Consider the following 11,521-nt stretch of genomic DNA (forward strand, 5'->3'; position numbering starts at 1 on the left):
CTTTTGACCAGATGTGGTTCTCTTTCAGCTCTCTCCTCACCACTCTCAGTTATCACGCCTAGGTTTATCCCTTTTCTCTTCTTTTTACTGACCTCGCCCTTTTGAGAAGATGAGGTAGTTGGTTTCCTAGCTTCCAAAGGTTGTGAAAGAATGGTTGCAGCTTGGGGAGATCCCTGTTGGTGATCCTGTGTGTGTACTTTCACAGGTTCAGGAATCTTAGTTGTACTAGGTTATGCATTAGATCTCATGTTAGGCATAGGATAAGGATAAGTCCTAAATCTCTCCAACATAAATGGAGTTATTTTCAGACTTACATTGACCTTATTCTTTGTAGTAAGTGAGCCAAATATTATTTTGAACACTTGCTTACAATTGCCTATCTTAGTACTATCTATACCATTCAACAGGTGTATGTCAGCTACTTTATTATTTAAAGTGGACATAATAAATCTAGGAAAGAAAATTTCCTTACCTCTAGTTGCCAGAAGCATAACCATCATGGTTGCAAGTTCTTCCAGGATCAGCAGACCAACATTCAGGTGTCTGTTGTGGGCAATTGAATACACCAGCTTTTGCACAACACTTGAGATATTGTCATATCCTGTTTTTCTGTAAGTAAAGGCCCTTACTACAGAGTTAAAGATGAATAACCACTCCTTTCTTAGATTGGTTCTGTTTAAGCTTGACAGTTTGATTCTCCCACCATAATTGATGAAGTCCATGAACTCAGTCAGCTCATCAGGAGTTGGTACCTCCACCAGATTCTCAGTTGGCAGCCCCAAGGCTCTATTCACATCTTGGTCATTGAATTCTATTTGTTGGCCTCCAATTGTGCATGTCACCATCAAAGAAAGAGAGTTATTGTTAACATCAGTCCTCACTACAGCTGTAGTCTAGAATTCATGCAGCACGTCTAGATACAGTACTGGATTTACAGTCAAAGCACCTGCAAGATATGATTCAGACAACAGCTTTACAAACCCCTTGAAACTATCAGGAGCTTGGTTTGCATCAGTGAAAGCAAGATAGTTGGTTCCTTTCTCCGGGACAAATGTCCTAGCAACATTTTGGGACATTGTTGATTGATGAGAATGAATGGGTAAGAAAAATTTCTGATAAGGAATGAAAAACGAGAGAGAAGACGGTTTCAGATTGAAAGCTAGGTCACTTTAGATCTCGAGAGTTGTAAGTAAGAGTATGTATCGAGAAGTGTGGGTATTTATAGTAAAAGTAGATGACTTGTCGAGAACTCAAAAATAGACATTTGGAGTTTGTCTATCGAGAAGTCATTTTGAGAAGTGAAGTACATATCGAGAAGTTATTTTTAATTACTCTTATAGAGAATTAAAAAAATAACTCATCAAAATGTCAAATAAATACCTAGTTTGTCCAAAAAGTGGACTGAATTAATTCTAACTTTTATTTGAATAAATTCAAAATAAAATTAGAATAGATTTTCCAAAAGTATTTTACCAAAATAATTTATTAATTTAAATTATCTCAGTTCTGAGTTATTGATAAGTCAAGAATTGTACTTGTAGAGAACTCTGTGAATGAACACTATTAGAGAACTCTACAAGGACTTATCGATAAGTCATTTTAAACCTATCGAGAAGTCACTCGAGAAGTCAGTAAATTGACTCATCCAGGACTCACTCGAGAAGTCCTAAAATGACTTGTCGAGAAGTCAATTTATACTTATCGAGAACTCAGTTCTCTAAATACTTTTGGTTATTGTAATTCTGCCTTGAGTTAATTTTACATATTAAGGATGTAAATTAACAACTAAGCAGTTCACTCAGAATTTGAAAAATTCCAAGTTAATTGAATTTGAAAAACAAATATACCGAGATTTCTGAAATATTTATAATTCATATTTCAGTTAATTTCCAATTTAATCAAATTAATTTTGATTTACTGGAGATTAATCTGCTGCAAAACATTAGCTGAGTTCTTACCTTAGGATGAAGAAATAAGCAATCCAATTTCACTTACAAATCTAGTGAGAGTTGCTTCATTCAAAGGTTTAGTAAAAATGTCAGCCAATTATTTTTCTGCTGGTACAAAAATGAGATTGATGCTATATCAGGATACAGGCCTTTGAAAGACAAGATTGACATCTTCCACTGGAACTCTTTTTATCAACCCTCCATCCAGCAAAATCTATATCTATGAGTCCAACAACTCCAAAACGGATTCCCTTGGGATACCATAATCCCAAGTTGAGCTTCCTTCCAGTATCTGAAGATCCTCTTTCTCCCCTTGAGGTTGTGCAATCAAACTCAGGTGTATGAGATAAGCTTCTATTTCCACGATTCTCTTGTTGAGTAGTTTCTTCATTTCCTTAGTCTGACAGACTTCACAAACTTCAACTTGAGCAAGCTCCATCTTAGGCATGTCTCTTACCAACTCCTTTTTGACAAGGTGTTAATTTTCTTAAAAGTCAAGTGAGACAGATTTTTTTAAGTCAGAGCTTGTTTATTTCTCCTGATACTTTGGTGTATAAGCAATAAATACCATCCTTATTTGTTGAGTCAAAATCTTCAACAAATAAGCTTCCTTTCTTTGCTCCTTTCAGAGCAACTTCACTGGTTTTCTTACTGATAACAGTGCATTCTTCTTGTTGAATAAGACTTGAGACCATTGTCTACAATATGCTAATTCTGAAAAGATTCACTTCAAGATCAGCTACCAGTGCTACATCATTTAAAGACAACATTTTCAGAACAATCTTGCCATATCCCATTTTGAATCCTTTACTGTTGTCTCCAAAGGTCACCAATGGGCCAGCTTTCTCCTCAAACTGTGAGAGCAGGCTCTACCACCAGTCATATACCTGGAACATCCATTGTCTATGATCCAGATGACTTTCTTCACTTGCCATGCACATAATGAGTCTTAAGTGTGTTTGGAAACCCAAGCAGTGTTGGGTAGTTTCTTCTTGGTAACTTGTTTAGTAGAAGTAGAATGAGTAATTTTAGAAGAAACAGAATTCAGTGATTGTTGTGCATGTTTTCCTTCTGATGTAGACTCATTTCTTGATTCTTTAAGGTCTACTCAGAGTTTGTGGCAACTCTTCATTACCTTCATGTTGCAAGGAATGTAGTCAAACTTGTCACAGAATGAATATGGATCATTAGAATTTGCTTCATTGTATTTGCAAGTTCCTTCAGCTGGCTTGCTAACCACCTTTTTACAAAGGTGAGCTAAATGATTTGAAGAGCCACATTTTTCACACTTCTTTCTAGGAGCATTTGCAACATAAGCAAAATTATTGCTTTTGTTTATCCCTATTTTCCCATTTCTATTTTTCTTCTCTTTCTTGCATCTTCAGTTTTGGTTTCTTGAACAGGAGTCTTGGGACTTTGTTTGTTCATGAGTTTCTCTTCAGTATTGGAAGACTGAACTGATTTATCAGTTTTCTTCTCTTTATCTTTATCAGTAATTTTTTGCTTGATACTCATTCTTCTTCACTGAAGTTGACTACACATGCTTTGAATATAGGTGCATTAACCTCTTTCAAAAAGGTTGGAACATTCTCAGTCTTCTTGGCTTTCCCTTTGTCACCTACAGTTTTCTTTTTATCACTCATGTCATCATAGTCAAGGCCAATAACAATGTTTGCACATGGCTTATTCTTCTCATGATACTGTTCGACCAATTCAGATGCATTTCTGAAAGATTTCGTCTTTACTTCATTCTTTTCTAGCTTCTCCCTTAACACTACTTCAATTTCATTTGCACACTTGAGCTTGTTTTTGAGATAAGCATTGTTTTTGTTTTAAAGCTTCAAGCTCAACTAGCAACAGTTCAGTTTCTTGCTTCTCACTCTCGAGATTCTTATTTATCTTTGTTAATCTGCTAACTTCTTCATTAGCAACAACCATGCTTGTGTGAATGTGAAACATTTATGTGCTCATCTTTTCAACAGTTTCCTTGTAGTGATTCACGTTTAAATCAATAGTGGTAGGAGTTGGTGTCTGTGCTTTTGATGAGGATGATTCATCTTGCTCCAAAGCCATTAGAGCATAGTTTCCAACTTCCTCATCTTCATCATTATCTGAATCATCCCAACTCTTTCCCTCCGCAATGTAAGCTTTGCTATGTTGCTTTTTCAGAAGAGCTTCATACTTAGCTTCCAGTTCAAGATAAACTTTGTCTTTCTTCGCCTTCTTAGGTTTCCTGCATTCTGTAGCAAAGTGTCCTAGTTCATCACAATTGAAGCACCTTATATTAGATCTGTCAACAGATCCAGTTTTGTAACCACTCTTGCTGTCAGAATTGTACTTCCCTTTCTCTTCCAGCTGTTGTCTTTGTTGAAGGATAGTCTTTTATTTCGGAAGTACCTTGGATTCTTTACTCTAATGTTATAGAATTTTCTAGCTAAATAGGCCATTGATTGATCTAGCTCATCTAGTTCTTCAAGAGTGTAGAACTCATCCTTTTCCAACTCTAGTATGACTTGCTCCTGTGAATCATTTGTTCTCTGCTCACTTGTTGAGACAACTGAAGTTTGGGATCTTAGTTCATCATTGAAGGATTGGATTTCATTTACAATTAAAGCACTTGAGCCATCCACAACATGTCCTTGACCAGATCTCAACGATTGCCTTTGAATCATCTCTAGTTCATATGTTTTGAAAATTCCATATAGGATTTCTAGAGTTATTCTGCGTAAGTCTCTCCCTTCCCTGATTGCTGAGATTTTATGTTCAAAATGGTCAGGGAGAGTAAGCAAGAACTTTAGATTCACCTCTTCAGCTTCATAGTATTTGTCATGAAACTGCAAGTCATTTATTAGCTTATTGAATCTTTCAAACACATCAATAATGCTTTTTTTAGACTTAGCCATGAAACCCTTATACTGTGAAATCAGTATCCTTCTTTAATTAGATCTAACCTCCTCAGTTCCTTCACAGAGTATTTCAATCTTCTCCCATATTTGCTTGGCAGTGTCACAGTTAACAATATTGTTGTACATCACATTGTCAAGTGACTCAATCAATATCAATTGCAAGCTACTATCCAGGGAGACTTTCTCCTTTTCAGGGTCAGAATACTCAGCTGGATCTTTGAGAGCATAATGAGCTTGTATGACCATGTCTCCATCTGTAGATTCCTCAACTCTTACCATAGGAATGAAGGGCCCATTCTTGATGATCTGAATATAGAATGGATTGGACATCTTGATAAACAACATCATTTTCTTTTTCCAAAGAGTGTAATTAGCTTTGTCAAAGGTAGGAATTTTGATGTTACCGATTTTCTGTGTATTCATTCTTCCAAGATCTTGAATCTCTTTACTTTCAGATTTTGCTCTGATACCACTTGTCAGGTAATGAATCACACACAGAGTGGGGGTTAATGTGTTTTTCTGATTTTAGGATTTTCTTGAAAGTTATTGGTTGAACAAAGTAAATTAAATCTTGTATAGAAAAGTGTTCATGCAGAATTTAAACTTGCAGAAAATAAAGAACACAAATCTTCAAAACTCACTTAATTTTTATATTAAAAATTAAGACTGTTTTGCTACAAAATTTCTAAGCTCTATGATGTTAAAGAGCTCAGCTTCTTCTCGAGAGTGATACAAGAGATTTGATCTAAATTGTTACTTCTAACTAGAGGACCAGTGTTAACTTTATAACTCAGTTAACCGCTGGTTTACACAGTGGATGATAACATGCTATTAGCTTTTCTAAACTGTCACTTGTCATTTCTATTTATAGAAAATCAAATCTTCTATTTCTGGCTTAGCATATCTTTAGCATCCCGTGTTTACTTTAATCTTCCTCTATCAGTTAATCTTTGTCATTGATCTTGCACACTCTTCAAGCTACTTTTTGTAGACTTGTCAATCCAGCTGTTGGATTGTTTGTTGATTGTTTATCTTGGATATTGAACTGATCTGCAATTCTATACTTTGAGACTGTACTTCGAGATCTCCAATTTGAATTAATAGAACACTTGACATTTCGATAAGTACATAGGCTTATCGAGATCTCTAGCATTTCATATTGAGTTTGACTTGTAGAGGTATTCAGCTTGTCGAGATCTCTAGTCTTCACATCTTCACTATGACTTATTGACAACTCTGAGTTCTCTAATGAAGGAATGACTTGTCGATATCTCCAATCTTCAGTTCTTTAAAATTGGCTTGTCGATATCTTCTTGAGTTCTCGAGTAGCTTTCCTGACTTCTCCACTCCCGGTGGATATAGCTCATCCGTCGAGTAGATACTCTGAGTTCTCTAATGAAGGAATGACTTGTCGATATCTCCAATCTTCAGTTCTTTAAAATTGGCTTGTCGATATCTTCTTGAGTTCTCGAGTAGCTTTCCTGACTTCTCCACTCCCGGTGGATATAGCTCATCCGTCGAGTAGATATATAGCTCATCCGTCGAGTAGATATATAGCTCATCCGTTGAGTAGATATTGCTCATCCTTCGAGTAGATATTGCTCATCAATCGAGTAGATTTTGTTTATCCGTCGGTACTCTCTGAAGTTCTCGAATGACTTCTCTATAACATTAAATATGTGACTTGTAGAGATCTTGACTTAAAATATTTTTCTCCAAACAGATTTATTCAACTCCAGGCTTCTTCAAAATTCTTCTGAGGCATGATCTTCTTGATCTTCTTCCAGATAGAATCCTTAGGCTTGATACTGTTTTAGGAAAAAGACTCCAGTCTGCTCCTTTGCATTTTTACAGACTTTAAGTGCTACAATTATAAAATACAAATTAAGATAACAATACAACTTACTTAGGGTTCACCCCAAGCTTAACAGATTACTGAAAATAACTGTTCATCAATCTTTTACTCAGATCAGATGTCCATTTGATTTGCTTCATACTATGATCAGAGATGCTAATGACATTGTTAGCTCCATTAATTTTTGACATCATCTACTATATATTACATATATATATATAGGGAGGATCTAATGGTAACTATTTGTGTGGATAACTAGGGAACTTAACTGTAGCCATTCGATTGATAGCATATTAAGGGTACAGATCATTTTTAACAAGTATGTTAGATGGCGTTAATCCAAGACATTAAAAAAACTGACATCATACACCAACCCTAACTAAGCGGCACATGTTGTTTTTCTTTAAATCCAAATACATGATCTTTAGCTACAAGTTTAAATTTACTAGACAAGATATCTTATTAAATTCTTAACTGTTCTTTCTAAAACTACATCAAACTTTTTCTTTTATAAATAAGAAAAAAAAATTTATTATTAAATAAAAATTAGTGAACATAATTCAGAATTTACTAATAAGAATTATACATTATTAAAAAATAAAAAACTCATTAAAATAAGTGCATAACACTTTCTTACAGAATTTGTTTATATAAAATAATAATAAAATATTTAATAATTTCTTTATACAACATTTATATACATAACACTAATGAAAAAATTTAATGCTCATTCTGTGTTACGTAAAAGTAATTAAAGAACACATGAAATATTAACTTAAAAATACTGAACACTAGAAAATGAAAAAAAACAAAGAACATAAAATTATCATTAAACTAGATAAAAGTTAGTGAACATAATTCAAAATTTACAAAACAGTTAAAAGAATTATACATTATAAAAAAGTTGAAGAACTCATTTAAATCATTATAAAATACTATATTACTGAATATTAATATACAGAACACTAATAAAATATTTAATGTTCATGTTCATTGTGTGTTCTGTAAAATGGTTACAGAACAGTTACAACAAGAATTAAAGAACATAAAAATAATTATAGAACACGTCGAACATTAATAGAAATACAGAACACAACTATATATACAGTACACAACATAAAATAAAGAACATAGAATAGCTATGAACCCTAAAAGATTAGAGAATATAAATAAAAAATAAAGAACACTGGGAACAGGTGAGAGTACAAAAGATAAAAAAAATAATTATATTTCTAGAGTACACAATTAAAATAGATTTATAAAAAGGTAGATTACAAATACATAAAAATAATAAAATAACAATTGAATACTAATGGGAAGTTAAGTGAAACAAACGTGTGTACTGGTTTATATTTAACTACATTAAGTGTTACTTAGTTACCCAATGGAAAAGGTTACCCACTGAATTTAATATATATATATATATAATTACATTGTTAAATTAAGTTATTCTGAAAATATTTCATAATTATAGCTGAATTAAGATAATCTGAAGTTACATTGTTAAATTAAGCTCATCTGAAAAATTCTTTTATTATCATTACATTCAATTCCGTTGTTTCTCATTCTCGACAAAGATTATTTTTTTGTTTCCGGTGACAATAGTTTAATGAAGTCCCTCTATGTACATTTCATTATTAACATTATTCGAAAAGTCTTTTAATAGTTTGCTTCTGTTATATCATGAAATGAATAACTTTGTTCATTTTCTATTTTTGCAGAAATTGTTTGCCGGTCTCTAATTTGCTTGTTTTATCCTAAGGCTTATGGAAAGCACGGAGCCGTATTCCAGTGATACCACTCTTTATATTTTAAGTTACCAGAATTTGTTGAAGTGTCTGTAATATTTTTTATACTTCTGCAATATTTCTAAATTTGCGGAATGGATTACAAATTTGTAATATATGAACTGATGTATTTTTTTTTAATAAACTTTACATTTTGATTTTGTGAATCGTTATTATTAGTGATTTCAACATATTATAAATTCACCTTTTTTTAAATATAACGGAGCGGAGCTCCGATCCGATCATCCGAAAATCCTACGGATCAGGATATAGCTATGATCCGATCCGAATCCGGTAAAAGTAAATGGATTAAAATATGTATCAAGGGCGATCCGATCAAAATCTGATGCATTGACAACCTAACTAATTTGCATTGTTGGGCGTGGAAGTATTTTTCTTTTATGGAATAGACAAAATTTAAGAATTGAAAACTTTATTCGTACTTTACTTCCTCATGTGCCTTTATCTGAGGTCACTAATAAATTGATAAATTGGATGTGATAATCAGCTAATTTTTAACATTCATATAAATTATAAATATTATAATTTTTTTGATTATTTATATAATCGGGTTTGGTTCAATTTTTTCGGTTCGTTTTTAATAGGGGTGAGCAACGGGTCAGAATCGGACCAAACCGAACCGGAACCGAAAGAACCGAGAATCGAAATAGGAATATTTTAAGAACCGAACCGGACCTGTTTATATGTAAGAACCGAACCGGAACCGAACCGTAAATTTCGGTTCGGTTCGGTTCTTAACCGAAAGAACCGAATTTATTTTTTATTTCATATTTATTTATTTTTCATATTATTTTATATTCTTACTTTTTAAATTTTGACTAGTTTTGATTATTTATTAAGGGTAACTTAGTAAAAAAGATTTTTATTAATGGTGGATCATTTTGAATTCGATTATTTTCTAATATTTAAGAAGAAAAATATTTATAAAAATATTCAAAACTCCATAAATATTTAAAGAAACGAGTAATACAATAAAAATCATATTTTTCTTAAAATTTATTAAAGTATTATAAATAAGAAAATATATTACGTAATATATATACATATATTTATAAATATTTTTGTATTTATTCATTTTTATAGGGTTCAGTTCGGTTCTTAAGGTTCTAGTATGTTAAGAACCGAACCGAACCGAACCAAGAACCGAAATTTCTTGAAAAATAAGAACCGAACCAGACCCGAATTAGTTAAGAACCGAACCGGAACCGCAATTTTTGATCGTTTCAGTTTCGGTCCCGAATCGGGAAATGTTCACTCCTAATTTTTAAAGAATAACCGAACCCATGAAATCGGTTCGATTTTTAAATTTTCGGTTTTAGTTTCGGCTCGATATTTTTCGGCTCAAATTGCACCGATTTATATCGGTTTCCGTTAGGTTTCGGCTTTTTTCGTTTTCTTCCTCACCCCTGCCGTGGGTCAATTAAGGCAAACAACCCGATCAATAGAGACACACACAGCTAGCTACCCTTCTTAAACAACCCAAAAGCAGGTGAGTTTTGAATTAAGGTGTAGGGGGTTATGGCATCAGGATGTGCACTCCTCTGCGAAGTCCTCATCGCCATCTTGCTTCCTCCTCTCGGTGTCTGTCTCAGACAAGGCTGCTGCTCCGTATGATCCTCTCTCTCTCTCTCTCTCTCTCTCTCTCTCTCCCTCTCTCCCTCCCTCTCTCCCCCTCTCTCTCCCTCTCTCACTATATCTAATTGAATTACACATTTGGCAGGTTGAATTTTTCATATGCATAATATTAACAATACTGGGCTACGTTCCCGGGATCATTTACGCACTCTACGCTATTCTCTGTGTTGATCGTGATATGTATCGTGGCGATTACTACACTCTTGCCTAGCCCCCCCCCCCCTTCATACCCTCATATATCTTTATATTCTATTGTATGCTTCTTTTCAATTTTAATTGTGAGCTCACTTTTTACTCTATGTTTCTCATTCTATTTCATGTGGTGTTGAATTATCACTTTATTCCCCCCTTTTAACAGTCTGAACAATTCTATTTATCTATTGAATGTAAATCTGTGATTTTTATTGGTGTTTGGTATGTTACAATACAATTTCTAGCTTTCTATTTTATTACTTATTGTTGGTGTCTCCGCTTGGAGACGTGTGGTAACTGAATCGATCATTGAGAATCTGGTTATGTTTAGGATGCAAATCTGGTTATGTTTAAGTAGATAGTTTAAGGGAAAGACAGCGACTTTAATGTTTTGCTTTAGTGTGTTTTTAAGTTTGCCGGTAAATGTGTATATTTGAAGCTTTTAACTAGAATGGGATTTAGGAAGTAGATGACTCTTTCCAGAACCTATCTGTTTGGGATGCTTTTACCTGCATGTCCTGTTAGGTGGTGTAGTAGGCACAAAGATGACCAAAATACAGCATCCTTTGAGCTGTCGACGGACCAAAATATCACTTTAGCAGAGGCCTCAACTGTACCATATCAGATAGGCATCATGCAGAAGCAAAAGAAAAAAATTATTCCTAGCACTGTCAATTGTTATTTGTTCATACACATATTTCACAAGCCTATGTCAAACCTAGCGCATACCCCATACCCTTTAAAAAAACTTGTGAGGAATTTACTTTCGTTGGTGATAAACAAAGATCCGCTGATATTTTGGAGTTGAAGTAGGAAACATCAGGTCTGCGAAGGTTGAGTAACTTCAGTCCATGTTCTGAACACAATAACATACTGAAGTCACTAGATTTGTTGTCATTGAGCAGCTTCATATGAGTACAGCTTGATATTAGGATCTAAGGGCGCAGAAGAGGTTTGTAATCCACAAGTCTAGCTAACTAGAAAATATGTAAGGGACTTTCGCTGACTTGCAAAAATTAACTCGACTTCTCATGTTGACTTCTAAAGCCAGCTAGTAGTTAAACCTTTTGAAAGCTTGACTAGTTATTTTTTGTGAGCAAAATGTTATTTAAGTAGACAACTACTAAAACGTACACAACTACCGAAATACATGAGTAGTGTGAAGACTGCCTATTG

General features: G+C 33.9%; 1 protein-coding gene across 1 annotated transcript; it reads left to right on the forward strand.

The window, feature by feature from the left end:
- The first annotated feature begins 9,884 nt into the window (after window positions 1–9,884).
- LOC141712478 (UPF0057 membrane protein At2g24040-like) lies at window positions 9,885–10,570 on the forward strand. The gene is made up of 2 exons (XM_074515447.1): window positions 9,885–10,126; window positions 10,239–10,570. Exons 1-2 carry the CDS (start codon window positions 10,037–10,039, stop codon window positions 10,362–10,364), a joined length of 216 nt encoding a protein of 71 aa, XP_074371548.1. The 5' UTR covers window positions 9,885–10,036; the 3' UTR covers window positions 10,365–10,570.
- The last annotated feature ends 951 nt before the right edge of the window (window positions 10,571–11,521 follow it).

Source organism: Apium graveolens, chromosome 3 (assembly GCF_009905375.1).
Source record: "Apium graveolens cultivar Ventura chromosome 3, ASM990537v1, whole genome shotgun sequence".
NCBI lineage: Eukaryota > Viridiplantae > Streptophyta > Magnoliopsida > Apiales > Apiaceae > Apium > Apium graveolens.